At 42.2% G+C, this 17288-nt stretch overlaps 1 protein-coding gene across 4 annotated transcripts in view; it reads right to left on the reverse strand.

Annotated features, from left to right (window-relative positions):
- Nucleotides 1–17222, reverse strand: part of LOC117001742 (C-myc promoter-binding protein-like) — a 48630-nt gene extending 31408 nt beyond the window's left edge. For 2 of the 4 annotated variants that reach the window (XM_033070225.2, XM_033070222.2), the window contains exons 1-6: nucleotides 16547–16734; nucleotides 8456–8541; nucleotides 3686–4018; nucleotides 2865–3114; nucleotides 1818–1887; nucleotides 158–327 (exon numbers count right to left, since the gene is read on the reverse strand). In XM_033070225.2, the coding sequence (XP_032926116.1) occupies nucleotides 158–327; nucleotides 1818–1887; nucleotides 2865–3114; nucleotides 3686–3993 (798 nt within the window). In that variant the 5' untranslated portion in view covers nucleotides 3994–4018; nucleotides 8456–8541; nucleotides 16547–16734. Of the gene's footprint in view, nucleotides 1–157; nucleotides 328–1817; nucleotides 1888–2864; nucleotides 3115–3685; nucleotides 4019–8455; nucleotides 8542–16546; nucleotides 16735–17122 lie in introns of those variants that run through there. The other 2 variants (XM_033070223.2, XM_033070224.2) reach the window with 2 other exon arrangements.
- Between the last annotated feature and the right edge of the window lie 66 nt (nucleotides 17223–17288).

Genomic DNA, 17288 nt, shown 5'->3' on the forward strand with positions numbered 1-17288 from the left:
GAAACTACTGCAAGTCTCTTCAAAGCAGTCTTGGAATCAAGCCCAAAAGAACAGATTCAAACTTATCTATGAAAAAAATCATTATCATCACCCTGAACAGATAAACAACAATTTTTTTTCAATTAAATTAATAACTTTTTTTAATGTTTTCAAATACCTTTTCTGCAGAAGCTCCAGTTAGTACAAATGTCGAAAAAACTGGGAGAGGGTATTTACTGTTAGATGGCCAACATTCAATTGTTGCACCCATAGGGAGACAAAAAAGAGGCACAGATTCTGGTAATGGGAATGATTCATAATCTTCTTCAGGATATCTGCATATTAAACCTATAAATAGAATGAGCAAAGAGGTAGTTATAGAAAAGCCAGCAGAAACAGGTTTGTAATAGCTAATTCCATAAAATAATTGCCAGAAAATTCATGTATGAGCACCCTAACTTCAGAGGATGAGTGAAGGTGTAAATCATCAGGCACAGTGAATAGCTGCAAGGGGCAGATGCTCCCATGGCCAAAGGAGAAATCACCTGACTAAAGCAATACACTGAAATCCCACTTTCCATTCTAGAAACTATTAATAACTGATTTATCTTTTCCTGTTTTCAGCCTGTGTGCATCTCACCTATTATTATATAACAGTTCACATTCATCACAAGTATGAGCAAAGATTTAAAATCTAGTTGAAAATAAGGTAATGCAAATAATTGAGAAATAAGACTGATGTTTACAGCTACAACACTAATTAATTCTGACCAACAAATGTGAAAAATATATGTTAGATATTAGATAGTTTTTTAAAACCAAGAGAATCCAATCAATTATGCTGATCCACCTCAGCTGAGGACTCAGCTCTTGTGCTGTCAGGCCACTGTGTTCAGACTTATTTTAAACACAGCTGTAAAACATGAAGATCTGAAGCAGAGGCTTTTAGCACACAAGTCCTCAGTTACATCAGAGGCTGCAGCAATCCATCCTGTCTGACTGCCAGCCCAGGGGACTCCACACTGAGAACAGATACTGCATGAAAGGATTTAGGATTTCTCAGTTAGACAGCACAATCACTGTGTACTTCTCTAACAAAAAGGGAACTATTAATAAGCAATAAAAACTTGTAAACAAAAAAGGCACTGGATCCCCTCATACCAAATTTTGTACAAGCTACCACCAGATGTGGGGCCTTTTAAAATTTTTATTTGTTTACAATGTACTGTCCACCTTTTAGTACATCCTGAACTCCTGCTTACATCCCTTTTAGAGGCTGCTCTCTGTAAGTGGATTAAAGCTTGAGTGTGAATCATGTTCATGACTTGTATGCCAAACAAAATCAGGGTTTAAAAAAAACCCAACAACAAATGCAAAGCCAACACGTTTCATCAGTCGCAGCAAATCTAATTCTGTCTTATAAATAAAACAATAAAATAAAGATGATACACGATCCAAAAATACTCCAAGAGCTCAGTGCCAATGATGCTCCAGGCAGTGTACAAGTCTGTAAGATTCTTCAAAATGTTTCTTAAAGACAGTGATCATGAAAGTGCATCAAATACTTTCTGTGGTATTTTCTACACACACACATCCTTAAGAGACAGCTACCAGTAACACAAACAGAGTGTGGGAGACACCCAGGTTTGTAAAAACCTATCAAAACATAGCTGAGCTTCCCAATTAAACATCAATTTTAAAACAGCATGATCATGATACCCAGTTCTAAGGCCTCTTTTTTGACATGGTTTTAAAAGAATTCTTTAAGAAAGCATTCGCTTTTGGATAATGGCAAGTAGTACATTGAAGATAAAAAAAGCTACACAGTAGTTACATACCAGCTTTGTATGATATGGTGTTGGTTTTTGCCACAGACTTTTTATAACATAAATATACTGCTGAGCCCCACTGTAAAATAAAAATTATTGGATTAAGTGATTAATTATAACAAATAGACATAAGAGTATAATTAATAATAATGTTGATAACTTTAAGTATTCAAATTCTCAGTTTCTGGAGATGAGAATAAAGAACAGGGAAAGCCATGGAACAGCAAAGAGCAGCACCCATAGGGGGAACACAGAGCTTTACAGAAGGGAGAAAGGTGTAACAACTACCATAAGACAGCACTTCCATAAACCAGTCAATATGGGGACTGAAAAATCCATTGGTTAATGCCTACAGCATTTACTTAAAAACAAGCACAAATCAATTCCCATGATCTTTTTTACATGATCCCACTTGCAGAGCAGTCAGCATCCTCCTCAGCACAGACTTCTGAGGACCCTGCAAGAGTCAGCACATGGGGCTGCAGATTTAACCAAGAAACACCTAAATACTCAGCTCTGCAAATCAAAGTGCTGTGAAACCTGTGTATTTTAGCAGGTCAGGCTTTGGAACACATTAAACATTTAAATGTGCTTACAGACAACAGCTTCCAACATCACTCACATACAACTTTCTTTAAGTAAGAAGTTTGTGAAACTACTGAAGAGAAAAACATTTATAAAATAACATTGTAGGTAAAGGGAGGAGTTGGAAAACAAAACTGGTTGCTAGATATGGAATTCCCACCACAACAGTAAAAGCAGTGTCAGAAACAGCCATATCTGTAAAACCTCCAGTTACACACACGTACACAACAGGACCCATCCAAAGATGCTAGAGTCAGCACTAAAAAAACCCAAACATTTGCTCTAAGGCTTCCAGAAAGACTTTGTTCCAAGTAGGAGGAAAGGAATGCAATCCTCCAACTCTTCCAATATTTATCTTTGGAGACCTCTTACGAACATTTTTCACCAGGTACTCCAAGAGCTGCAGCAAGTACTCCACAAACATCACATCAACGAGTACCAAGTGCTCAAAGCCCAGCTTTTGAACCTCACCATGCTGTTATTCAGATTCTTGTCCACCTTGCAGAAGGTGTGTGGAGGAGTCTCTCCTTTGCTGGGGATGATGATGCAGATGTCAGTGACAGCCAGGGTGTTCTGGCTCATGTTCTCGGAGGCCCTGCGGTAGGTGATGTACACCCGCTGTGACGAGGCGCTGCCGCTGATGTTGGCGAGCCGCCCGTACGGGGTGCTCTGAATGATTTCACAGCCTTGCTTGACTCTTTCTTTCCCATCATATAAAACCCTAGTTAAAAGGGGATGGAGAAAAGTCAGAAGGCACGTTTTTGAAACAGTTTTAATCATAGCTCTCGCCTCATCTCAGAGCAAAACATTTTTACCAACAAGTTCAGGTCACGTTATCTCTGACTGTATTCTAACAGAAAAGATTCATGATGAAACTATCCTGGTTTTCCTTGTATATAATTGCTTTAAGCATTTTGTTTACTACAAAAGAGTGTTATTTTCAGTTCTATTAAAGATTCATTGCCTGATCCTAAGAATGTCATATAACTTATCTCATTCCAATCTGTATTAAATAGGTTAAGCATCTTATCCCAATCCAAACATATACATTAAAAATTATAAATGGCTTTGAAAACTCCAGAATGGGAAGGATTAAACTCATCACTCAAATCCACTCAGCATGCATTTTCCCTTTCATGCTGGGTTACAGTACACTCAAGTCAACAAATACCTTCCTGTTTAGAGTTTTGCCTTGTATTTAAAAAGTATGGCATTTCCTTAAACCTGCCTTATCTGCTCCTTAGCTCAACAGAACTGTGAAAAACACCCACTGGAAGAGGGAAAGCACTCACCCCAAATCAGTAAGTGGAGGTTTGTCCCTCCCTCGCCGATAACAAAGGTACATCTGCGGTCCCACCAGGCTGCCGTTATTGAGATCTGCAGACAGGCCCGAGGGAGTGACATCTATGCATTTATAGCCCTGGGGAACCTCCTCCCCCAGGGTTTTATTAAGCACTGTCACATCTGTGATGGGCTCTTTGGGTTTGGCCATTTTATGGCAGGCATCATTGAAGTGGATCTCCTCCTCCAGCGGCTTCGAGATGTCCGTCAGTCCTGCCACAACGAAGTAATCAGCAACACGGGCCCCTTTGTCTTCCATCTTCCATCACAGGCTGTTACAGCTTCTAAGAAAGAAATATAGGTCAGAAATGGTAATTTTTAAAAAAAATTATAGCCTGCAAATAAATAAAATGCTTTCTGCTTGCAATAGAACATTGAGAAATGGGCTAAAAACGTTTTTCCGAGTCACTCATATGCACTGGAATCTTGCTAGAGTAGCTTCAGGAAGTTTACTGTCATCAAGTTCCAGACTCTTTAAACCAGACAAGCTATTTAAGACTCCCTTTTGTTGAAATAATTTTGTTTGGGTGCAAAATTTTATTGCAACAGAAACTGTTACCACACAGAAGTTTCAAGAGTTTGCTGACATTCTGAAACTGAACAACCAGAATTTAGAACAGTTTGAATGAGTGGCACAAGACTTCAGTTTTTATTCCCATTGCTTTATCTCCCTTTATTTCTTGCTCTAGGTAGCAAGTATTAATCCTTATCAAACATCATGCCATCATGATTCTTGGATTTGATCAAGATTTTTGTTAAAACATAACAAATTCAGACATTTTTTACAAGTAATTTGGTAAATTATGGTTCAATTTGATAATGTGCATTTAATCAAATTGTTCCAAGCTGCTCTCAGACCCCCAGCACCAGGCCCTGCTCAAGCAGGAAGAATGTCAGGCTCTGCCTGGTCACCCCTACCAACCTCATCCACCAGCACAAGGGAGGCAATTCCCTCTTGCTCTTATCTTGTAGGTTGGTTGTGTTTGGCTGGACCGGCTTGAGAAGCTTCTAAAGTTGCAAGGAAATGAGTATAACTTTTTATTTTATGCTTATTTCTGTTGCTCTAGGAAATGCCAAGAAGAAACCCCAAATTATCTTTTGTTTTTCTTTATGGCAAACCAGAGGACTGGCAAGCAATCATCCACATACAGGAGAGTGAGAGTTTGAAAGTAACTCCAGCCTGGGTTTGAAGAGAGAATGCAGTTACCAAACTGAGCTTGGCTTAACCTACATTCAGTTATTTCAAAAACATCTGGAATATGTTACTCAGCATATATATATGAAAGTAATAACTACAAATTCAAACTCCTCCCTGAGTGATATATTCAAAGACACAAACCCAACCTCTGCATATGCTGCCTATTATCTCTCTGTCCATCTGGCTCCAGCAAACCCAGGCGGGCTGGGAACAAATGCACGCAGAGATATTTAACAAAATATCCTTAAACTCTGGCACAAGACCAAACAATGACATTTTTTAGCTAATATAACTGAAGTTTAGGTATTTTGTTACATTTACAATTCTCTGTGAAACTACTTTATAGCTATTGTAACATTGAGGTTTTTTTCCTTTTCTCACCAGCATCATTTCACAGAACTACACTGATTTCTGGAGAGATTCACCATGCCTTTTAGGATTAAATGAAACTTCAGCAATCAAAAATTACACAAATGATGGCTGTTAAAACTGCAAGCAAGATTTGTAACTCCTGTGTATTAACAGCAGTTAATCTCCAGTTTAATCAGCCAAGACAGCATTACAAATAAACAGAATGATGTGTGTATATATATATGTATTATATTGAAGAATCATACCCTTACACCATTTAAACCTCACCATTATTCCACATAAAGTTTATACCAAGAGTCTTAAATTCAAACATTCATTTATTCCCAAAAGCACTTTCAAGAAAAACTGGGACAAGCTCTCCTCATTTAGAGGCAGTTAAAATTAGAATCCCCTACATACAAACACCTGCTATCACACAAATTTGCTTCCTAAGGTTATTGCATGTAATACACAAGTCAGCAAGACTTTCATAATTTAATGCAGATTTTACAGAAGAGAGGAAAAATAAAGGCCTGGTTGATGATGCATTATCCCTTCATATCTACCCCATCCCTGCAGTTCCAAGGCCAGGTTGGACAGACTTGGAGCAGCCTGGAAAGTGGAAGGTGTCCCTTCCTATGATAATCTTTAAGGTCCCTTCGAACCCAAACCATTCAGGAACTCTACAAGGGTCTTATGATTTTTGTCTTTTGGCTTACTGCTAAAATGGGATAAAAAAGATAAACTTCAGTGGTATTTTAGTCTAAGGCTGACTTAGACTTTACTAGAGCTACAGTTTTACTCAAATTTTCAACATGGGGTTACTGGCAGAGCAGATCTGTGCAAACTTTTTTAATGGACCCCAGAAAGAAGGTATAAATTGTGAGCTAACTCAGTGAAAAAAAAATCATTCTGTGAAGAGCATTTCACATAAACTGGTGAAGAATTTCTGTACAAGCTCAGATCATGAAGCCATTCCACAGTGACTTCAGTCCTACATCTTACTCAGCAAGTCCTGGTTGTCCCTTGCTGGTGTGAATCTCAGGACAGCACCTGAGATAACCCTGGGATGGGGACATGCATCACTCCAAGCACAGAGATTTCTCCACAGCTGCTGATTCCACAGCAGGATCTCTTCCCTTATCTCCCTGTGTGGCTGTATCAGCTAGAAAGTTCCAGACTTGCCTCCTCTGCAAGGGTTTCAACACAGCCTGGCCATGGGGTCTCCACTCCACCCCTTGGATTGTGCTGAGTGGGAGTTCAGGAATGCTGCTCATGTTCCATCCAGGGATAGCAGATTTTTCCCTAAAACTCCTATACTGTTATCTTTTTACCCTCACTCATCTTCCTGTAACATCTCACCATATTGCAAGTCATCTTTGAAGGCAAAAAAACCCCCAAACCAAACAAACTTGGAAAACACAGCAGAAAAAGTCACACTGCTCAAGGGAGTTGCTCAAGGCAGCTAGTTCCAGATGAAATTCAACATTAGGACTGCCACACTGAGAAACTTTCACTGCTTCTCCACATTTCTGTAACCTGGGGACAAAAGGCTGCACTTTGAGGGCAATGCCATGGGATCATAACCATCAGCTCTTACAGAAGTCCCTGGAAATAATTGCAATATATGTTCTTTGAGCCACCTCATGATAATGATTTTTAATGGATGTCATATAATTAATACAACTATAAATGAAACAACATAAAGATCAGAAAGAATAACAAATAACAAAGTCATGTAAAAAATATTAAACACACACACTCTAGATAATTACTACATAGATGAGAGCTTTTTGTTATTTCTAAGAATGTAGGAGCAGAGGAAACAAGCAGATAATCTCTCAGATCCACAAACTATTAACTTGATTACTCTGCTGAAAGACAAAGGGTAAACACAGTTTCACTGTTTATTCAATGTCATTTTCTAACATCCTATTTGTTCATAAACATTTAGGAAATACTAAAAGATTTTTACTGCTTGTCACCACTGTTGCAATTCATTCAGTGTCCAAGTTTTTTGAACAGATCACATTCCTCATTCAAAGACTATAAGAGGAAAGCACACATCAGCTTTTCCCCATCACATGAGCAGAACTGATGTGGATGAGCCACACACTCCATCTGTGCAGCAGGAACAGGCATCATGCTTCACAAAGCACAGTTTACTACAGATGCACTACAACATTTACAAGGAAAAAATACTGATCTGATCCCTACAACCTGCTCCTAGCCACAGGATCTTGCAGGGATAACTCAGGAGTGGCTGCAGACCAGAAGAACTGCTCCAGCCATGCCAGCTTCTTTCCAGGAGCCAACTTTCCCAGACAGCAGTGAGGACCATCTGACTCCAATAAAAGAGTTTCTGCCAGTCCACCTCTGGTAGACAAATACAGCAACTGCCTTCTAATCTTTTAATCTGCCTTGTTGTCATTCTCATTCCTTCCTGCATTTTTCTTTGAGAATACTAAATTGCTTATTAATTTGAGTTCCTTATTAGATCCATTTGCTGTCTGAACCAGGTGATATTTCACTTTGTTAGCCTGACTCCAAAGATGTTCCATGTGTAAACAAGCAATGAATCTCTCCTAGAGTAGGCTGGAAACCAGTGCAGGGCAACCTTTTTTTTTAAAGAATTCAAAGCTTGTGATTTATTTTTTAAAATATTAATCACACAATAACATTCCAAGAACTTACTTCCTTTGAAGGAACATGAGGAGCAGAAGAACAGAGACACAAATCAGAGGCTAATTATTAAAAATTGCCAGTAAAGTTCTAACAGCCCCCAGCATCTCATACTTGTATTGCTACATTAGCTGCTGAAGTAACCAACCCACAGAGATGTGTCAGCTGGGCATGCAAGAGCCAAGTGAAGTTAACTGGATCAGTCAGTTCTGCTCTGGCTACTCAGAACCACTTCTCACCACACAAATCACATGGGAGTTGCACAGTCTCAAGACATGGGAGTAACTGCAGTTACACAAGGAAAAAACTTCACCCCTTCTCTGTACTGCCAAAATTGCCTGGCAAAATTGTCAGACAAGTCTTTCTCCTCTCAGTATTTTCTTCAGAGCAAGCAAACAATCCTGGGTACAAAGCAGAGCCCCTTTAATTTCACAGGAATTCCCAAGGCAGAACATGAGCCTTTTGCCCACTCTGCCCAAGTGTTCCCTACCTTTTCATCAGGGCATTGCTTCTGCACTTTTCCTCTCTTGCTGTCAGCCAGGCTTTAACACAGACTTCTTGTTAAAGTTTCATTCCCTACAGAAACAGTAAAAATAAGAATCAAACAATGAACACATTTGTCGAAACTTTGTTCACACTTCACTGCACCAGTCACATGAAATGAACGCTGTGGGTTGCTGTAGGATGCATTGCTAAGGTAAGGTTACATATCACTTCACTAAAAAAGTAAATGAAACCAACTTTTAAGCTAAGAAACAAAATATCAAGTTTTATGCTGTGTTGATATTTTAAAAAAGAAAACAACACTTAATGCTTTAAACCAAATAAATTAAAGAAGAGACGAGCCAGCCACTTCAAACTACTTCACCTCTTCCATTATTTTGTGACCTTGTGTCCATTCCTAGGTGTTAGCCAGCTATCAAAGTCCTCTCTCAGTCCAAGAACCTTTCAGAATTTACCTCAAACCATTTTTCTTTGCAAGATTTGGATATGTAAGCAGAACCTTCTTACTCCACAATCAGCATCTTTCATCGAGTCACCCCAACTCCTCCTGCAGTGGGTGACACAGGAGTCTTCTTGCCCTTTACTGCCACAGTTCATCATTTTCCTTCAGATGTGGTGAACACCAGCACTGGCCACTTTTAAACACTGGTATCAGCACAGTTTGAGCTGCTGTTTTACACTGAGGAACTTGCAAGCCCAGGAGCCCGTGTTACACTGAGCATTTTGAAGCAGCAGTTTTGTACCACGGGACTGAGGATAGCACCTCACTGCAGACACTGAGGCTCCGGGCTCCCAGAACAGCTCATTAGCATCAGCAAGGCTGTATCAAAAGTGAACTTGGTTTAAAGGAAGCTTCCATTCCCCAAAACTTGTAGAACACTCTCAGAAGATTACTGTGAGAAAACTGCAGCAAACAAAGTGTAACATAAGAGAGGCAGGGAAGAAACATCTCAGGAGGGTTGATGCAAACCATGAAAGATTTGCTTCCATTCCTGAAGTGGAAAAATCTGGGGAATTAGAGTACCAGAACTACATTTTTGGGATCCCAAAGTTCAAGGTTCTGTTCATAACCCCAATCTACAAGGTCATTTTTTGGAGAGCTCACAGGAGCAATCAGCACTGTTAGTTCATTACTCTGACAGCCCAGAATCCAGCCCCAGAGATCTCTGAAACCCACACAGCACCATGGACCTGCACCACTTACAGCCAGTTTACAGTATCTGACTTTGAACATTTTCACACAAGACTACAAAGAGAATGCAGCAGCAGCACAACATCATTTTCTCCAACCTACACAATATCAAGCTTCCAGGAGCCCCTGAAATTATAAATTTTGGGATCACCTGCAGACCTCAAGCACAGCTGAAAAAAGTCTAAGAACTAGACAGCATGAACACATGATTAATTTCCCCATGGACAGTTTGAAAAACTTCAACTCTCTGGAAAACCAGTGAGGAGACTTAAATGAAAGTAAAAAATACAGATTTAGGCATTGCAAGGAACACAGCCAGAACTGCTGCCAGTGTACTAGCAGCTCTATTTTGTATTACTTGCACAACTTATTTACAACTAGCTTCTTGTCCTCTACGTATCTCAAGAAACAAGAATGCAAAGGGCTTACATCATTACCCAAATATAAACAGAACTTCTCACGGTATTTTCAGTTTTAGTAGGACATCGCTTGCACTCCTTCCCATTTCCTACTACAGCTACACAAACAACAGCAACAAACAGGGCTAAAGTGATAAATGGCATTACTTTCCAGACCCTACTGCACACATTGCACTCAGTGATGTTAGACAACACAATAATTCACAAGGACTCACCAGCCTCCACTAAGCTCCCTTTGACGCTGCATCAATTTTTATTAAAAAAGAAGAAAATCAACAATAACCCAAGAGAAAACCTGAGATTTTTCTGCCTTGCATCACTGGACTGGAAATGCCACCAAGCATTTTGCAGGCCCAGTCACAATCATCTGTACCAAGTCATGGTTTACATCTCTGATCCAAACAGCTGAGGAGATAATCAAGGGAGCTCAGAAAACTTGGCAATGAAGGATCTGTAAGAGGTGTCAGGAAATAGGAAAGTGCTGGAGAAAAACACAGGGACAAAACAAGACAGTGAATTTGGGAGAAGAAAATAGGAGTGTAGCCAAGAATTGAGGGACAAGCAGACTTGTTCAGCAATGATGAGGAAGAAAGATGAGGCCAAAATTCAGAGGCTAATCTGGATCCAGCAGGAGGAAAAGAGCAAAGCGAGCAGGAACTGGTCATCACAGCATCAAAGCTTACAGGAGGAAGCAGAATAAGTGGCAGAGAGAAGGCAGGAAGGAATAAACTTCACCCTGAGGGTGAGATCAGGCATATCCCACATCTTCCACACATTTCTCCCTCACTCACCAAGTGCTCTATTTGTTTCTTTTTCAGTGTTGTTTGTAGTCTCAATAAAATCCAAGCATTTACTAAGAGGGTCTAACAGAGCACAGGCTGCTCTGGTGATCCTTCCCATTGTGCCACAGCAAAATCCCATAAAATTCAACCCTGCCTACAAAAATTCAGGAAAGGGATGTTCAAGTATCCCACAAGACTCATGACAGACACAAATCTCTGGGCCAGTTTGAAAACTCCCACTTTTCCTTCTAGATTACAGTATTTATGGCCAAAAGGCACCACCAAGGAAAGGAAAGGATTTCTGAAATACAACTGTGTTTGTAGGGAGGGATGCAGGAAACAAATTGTAGCAAATCAGGGGGAGGAAAGCCAAAATAAGCACTAGAAAATGTAAATATTACTTCATCCAAAACACAGTTCAGAAGGGCAGCTTGTCCATGTTTTTACTGTACAACTATTTACTATAAAACAACATTTTAAAAGAAGTCCCCCAAACTGAATGTTCTATTTTTCTTGGCACAGTAGATAAAGGGAAATGAAAATAGAAAATCTTCCAATACTGAGCTTCAAACCCTTCAAAATCTGTCACTGAAAACGTCAAAGTGCACCAACCCAGAGTGACAGAAGTGACCTGCTTTCACCCTGCCACATTTAGACTCGGATGCCAACCTCAGTTTTGTTTTGAAACCATCCTCTACCCAAATTAAATTTTGAATTCATGGTGTGACAGAAGAAAAGATAGGTGAGGATTCTTCTAACACTTTTTGCTACATTTAAAAACATACTTTGAGACTTAGAACATTTTATATTATTTTTTTCCTTCAGCCAGAAAAAAATTCTATAACATGAGAAAATGGGACCCAACCACACTGCAAATTACAGAGAGGGACAGCCATGCACAGACTGCATCTGCAGGGCTGGAACTGCTGCCTGCAGATCATCCACACCCCACTGGGAGGGTTTAATGCAGGGATAACACTCACTGATACCTCCCTCATTCACCAAATCTCTACATCCACTCACCAAAACATTCAGCATCTATTCCACAGAAAAATAAGTGTGCAAGTACCACTACCAGCTCAGCTACAAATACATCAATCAACTACCAAGTATTGCTGGGACAGTTTCCCAGCCAGCAAAGCAACAGAAAACCACATCAGGTTCTCCTGAAAATCACCATAAATTAGCTGAAAAGCAATGCTGTGCCAAGGTAGCTCTGCTGATCCTGATCCTGAAGAGTTAGGAATTTTGAGAATAATTCCTTACACCCACAGGTTTCTTCTGAAGCTAAGTCAAAACCAAAACTCAAGAGTCCAGCCCACAAAACCCTTCTCTGTGTTTGCATAAAGCTTGCACACAAGGTGGGGGTTTTCTCTTGGGATTTTTTTTTTTATTTACATACATGTACTTAATACATCACACTTACTGCCTGCTCACTTTCATTTCAGATGGCCAAACTGAAATAATTTTATTAATTAGCATTAATGATTTTCCTGACCCAGATTTTTGAAAGTCAAGATTTAGAGTAAATATTAAACACAGAGGATATAACTGGCTAACTTACTTCTGACACATTCCTTATCTTCTCATCCCATTTTTAGACCACAGTTCCTCCTCCTTTCCCTCCCCTCCCATTATTACTTAGTTCACTCTATTTCAGCTTCTACAGCAACCATTATCTAAAATATCCATTAGACACCTATACATTTTTCATATATATATTAGATAAAGCAATATATCTTACATCTAATATATGGAAAAGGTAAAAATACACCATTTAAAATAGTCAGCCCAGCCAACACTTTCTGAAGTCTTTCATTTCCACTTCTCAATTTCCTCCTGGTGCTGTTTCTGAGCTCTTTAGGGAACTACCAGTGACTAGTTCTGCATCACAGACTGCTACTGAAATGAGTGTTATAGATCAAACAAACCTCTGGGCATCACTGCCCCACACAGCCTTCCCTGCACGGTTTAATTTTGACTCTGGAGTCTGTGGGAGCACTTAATAAGCATCAGCAGCTTATTTCCAGAGCAGCCACAGACCAAACTTCCAGAGCAGGTACAGACTAAACCTGAACTGAAGGACAGCAGAAAACATCCAAGGACTATTTTGCCATTTAGCAACGAACCTCATTCACTTCAAGTAATTAATTGATCAGTACCAGTGTTAGAAACAGCTGATTTTTCACAGCAGCAGAACAGTGGTGATGCATTCACAGCATTCAAATATTTATTCATCCCCTACCTGTTGGCTGTCCCTCAATTCAGATGAGGCATAGCTGCCTTGAGCTTCCACAGGATCTGCTGCTCTTAGTATGGCTAAAAAATTATAGCAGGATTGGTGTGTGCAGCAGCAGACATGATTTACATACAGAGATGACATTTAAGTGAACAGACCAAGGGACTTTTCTGTGCTCTTGTCACCACCCAGTGAAGCCACAGCAGAAGGACACGGGACAGGTAACCTCAGCCCACCACATCACACCTGCACCTTGCACCAGGGCAAGCTCAGCCTGAACTTCCTTCAAAGGTCCCACATTTCTACAGGTTTGGTTTTGGAGGGGAATTGCAGAGTGGGGAAGGAATAGCCTGATTTGGATTTGGGGCTTTTTATGAGTCAGCTTAACAAAAGTTTGACATTTGAACACATCCCAGAGAAGCTTGACTAAAATACTGTAACAGGCAAGATAAACATACTGGAAATTCACCAATCACCATAAACTGCATGATGCTTTGTTAAGGCACTTGTAAAGAATATATTTTGGTGTCTTCTTTTTATTTTTGGTTCTTTCATTATGTCTATTAGTATTAATCATTCTTTCATTATTAGTCTTATTATGCAGCTCTTTCCAGGAAACTTCAGAAAAAATACCTTGGTTTTACAGCAACACATGTATCAAAACCTTTACTGCTGTAACCCTGTGACACAGCAACGTGGCTGAAATTACCAATACCCCAAACATACATTTGAACAACATTACAAGGCTCTACTGACCTTTTATTTCTTAATCCAACATAAACTGGGCAACACGTGGCCTCCAAATTTCTGGTCATGTCAACACCACATTTAAAAACTCAGGTCAAAGATGATTAAAGGACAAAAATCAGAAAGGAGGCTTCCAGCAAGTCTTTATTTCAGGAGATAAATTTAAGATTGAGAAAGCTTTTGCCTAAGTACTTATTGTACTATTCCCATTCCAACCTGCCTGTGTTTGGCCAGGAAGTACAAATGTTTCTGCAGCCACTGTTATAAAAAGCATTTCAGCCTACTATGACTTGCAAAACTAACAGCAACTCAGCTGCTAGGGAGCATGATGGAAATAAAAAAGGATGTTGAATATTTAAGTGACGCTGCAAATTTCTTGTTCCCATGTTAAAACCTCAAGGTTACCAAACCCCTTTATCACTCAGCTTGGTCTAGGAATTGCCTTCCTCTCTGAAGAGTCACAAGACAGTTTTCTCCAGCTATCACACACTACAGCAGGAATTAACCTAGAAATTAGTAAACCCTCAATGCAAAATCCTGCAGATTAAAAACTGACAGACTGGCTTCTGGCAGTGGTGGTGCCCACAATTCTCCTTCAGGAGTCACACAGAACAGCTGAGTTAGTTACAGCCTCACTCCTTTAGGGACCAGCTGGCTTCACTCTCTACCTTTCCACTTTCCCTTTCAAGCACATATTTGAAATAGAAGCAGGTTATTGACATTGTTTCTAAGGCTTGACCTGCATCAGCTCCGTTCACCTAGAGTGTGTGCCAGGCTATGTCAATATTTGTGCTTTTTCGAACTAATAATTAACTCTGGCTATATTAACTAGATAACTACTAATATTGCCATTAACACATATAGTAATTCCATTAGGCACCATACTGGGGTTATGTTATGTAGAACAAGCTGCTCACCAGAAACACAAACCTGCAACCATATGGCTACAAAATTATGAATACTCAGAGGAATGAAAATCTCAAATACTGGGAAAGCATTTTTAAGTAAGTCCCTGTTCAAAGAAAATAGTCCTGGTGCTTTTTGTCTTACTGCATGCAGAAGTAGATCTTCTATTTTGTGCTGTTTTCTAATAAATTCACTTTTTAGAAGAGGCCATTGAGTAAAGCCTGTTCCAAAGGAGCAGAAGCCACTCAAACTTGAGGAAAACACTCACCCAGCTGCAGCCCAACATTTCCAGAAGTAAAACATGTACATCACAGAAGCTCTTAAGGCTGCAGAGAAGCTTAATATTTTTGTTCTGTTTTTAAGGCCCCATGCAATTTTCCCCTTCCTCCAGCTAACCACAGAAACTCTAATGCCCTATTTTGATAATTAAACTATTTCAATGCCAAGTCATGATAGCCCCTAAAAAACCAGCTCCCTTTACCAGAGTTCCACTTTAATGCTCACTTTAAATAAACTTACAGACTCCTCAACACTTTAAAAGCAAGATGAAGTTTCTCCAGTACTCTAAATACATGACTTTAAAAAAAATAAAAGATGAGAAAAGCAAGAGACTCTTACAAAGTAAGACCTGCATTCTAGACACACAAACCAGAAATAATCCATTTACTCCCCCTCGACCTTCCTTGGCTAGACTAACTCAATTAGTTTCCCTAAACCACCAGGCACTTGCCAAGATAACATATTTGTGCTTAATCATTCAAAAAGTGAAATATTATGTACTGTAATGTAACACTTTTTACGGAAACCTCCAGTTGAGCAACAGTTCCAGAAAAAATTGTGAAATGAAGTAAAAAAGCTGTCCAGAACACTATACTTCCACTCAGTTAATTCAAAAAAATGAAGTTTCAGAACTAGGCAGAAAGTCAAGACCTCATTTTTAGCAAAGAAGCGGCACATTTTTAAACGCAGCCTGTTTGAAATAACTTCGGAATACCAACCATCACTGGGAAGTTATTGAATACCATCATCCCCTGGCCAGCAACTTGTGCTACACGCAGACCTCATGACAGAACGACGATAAAAATGCCAGGGCTAATTTCTACCAGCGCGTCCAGCGCGTCGCAATAATCCAGGTGCAGGGTAGCCCAGGCTGCCGAAGGGAAAGCCGGGACAGAAACACCAGAAACACGCACCGTGGGGCTGAGCAGCAGCGGGCAATTCCGGCTGACGCAGCGGAGCTGCGCGGAAAACCCGCACATGGGCTTGGGGACACGCACGCACACACACACACACGCGGATCGGGGGAACGAGCACACGCGGGGTCTGGGCAAAGCACAGACGAGGATCTGGGGAGCGCACATAGAGGGATTTGGGGGATGCACACATCGGGATTTGGGGAGCGCACACACCGGGATTTGGGGAGCGCACACACCGCAATTTGGGGAGCGCACACACCCCGGCCCGCCGGCGTGCAGCCCGTACAACATGGCAGGTCGGCCCCGCCGCCCGCGGAGCCCCTCGGGCCCGGCCGGGGCTGGCGGGAGCCTCGAGCCGGCGGGGACAAGGAGAAAGGAGAAAGTTTTCCCCCTCCCACCGCGGCCCAGCGGAAAGTTACCGCCGCCCCCGCGCCGCCTCAGCCCCCGGCCCGCCAGCGCCGGCCTCCCCGCCCCCGCTGACAGCCCCGCGCCCCTTCCCCGCCGGCCCCGGAACGCGGCAGCGCCCGACCCGCGGCACCGCCTCGGAGAAACCCCCGGCCCGCGCCCCGCGGCGGTGACAGCCCCGCCGCCCTCACCTCAGGCAGGGGCCGCGCTCCCCGAGCGAGGAGCGGGCGGTGAAGGGGTTCGGGGGGGGGGGGCAGCGCGCTCGGTGCCCGCGCCCTTATCTCATCCCAGCGGAGCCCGGCTCGCCCCCGCCGCCTCCCGCCGTGTGGGCGGCTCAGGCGGGATCCCCCCTCCCCTCCGCCGCCATCTTGGCTGTCACGGGGCGGGGGAGGCGGGCGGCGACCCGTGATCGCGGCGGGGCGGGCGCGGGACGGAGCCCGCCGGGTCCCGCGGCTCCTGAGGGGGAGGCGGCCGTGCCCCGCCGCCCCCCGGGTCCCTTCTGAGCGCACCGCGGCCCCGCCGCTCTCGCCTTTCCCCTCACAGAGCGCGGCCCCTCCGCTCCCGCCTTCCCCCCCACGGAGCGCGGCGCCGGCGGCTCCGAGCCGTGAAGGGGGAGCGGGGTGCCTTAAGCGAAAGCGCCTAAAACGCAGCGCGCAGAGCATGGGCTCGACTCTGCCTCCCCCCCACCTCAGCCTTTTAACCCAGACAGCATCTTTAGTTTAAACAGAAATGAATCTCCGGCCCAAATAGGCCGGGGTTTGGCTCACCTGCAGCGCCCGTCGCCTGGACCCGGAGGAGGTGCCGGCTGTCTGGAAAACAAGGGATGAGAAAACCGAGGGATTTTCTGCAGGCTTGATGTAACCCGCAGCAGGCTGTTGCATCAAAGACTAGAAAAAGAACCCGAGACAAAAATAATCTTTTAAGAGCGTGCGG

The sequence above is a fragment of the Catharus ustulatus genome, chromosome 12 (assembly GCF_009819885.2).
Source record: "Catharus ustulatus isolate bCatUst1 chromosome 12, bCatUst1.pri.v2, whole genome shotgun sequence".
NCBI classification, from domain to species: domain Eukaryota; kingdom Metazoa; phylum Chordata; class Aves; order Passeriformes; family Turdidae; genus Catharus; species Catharus ustulatus.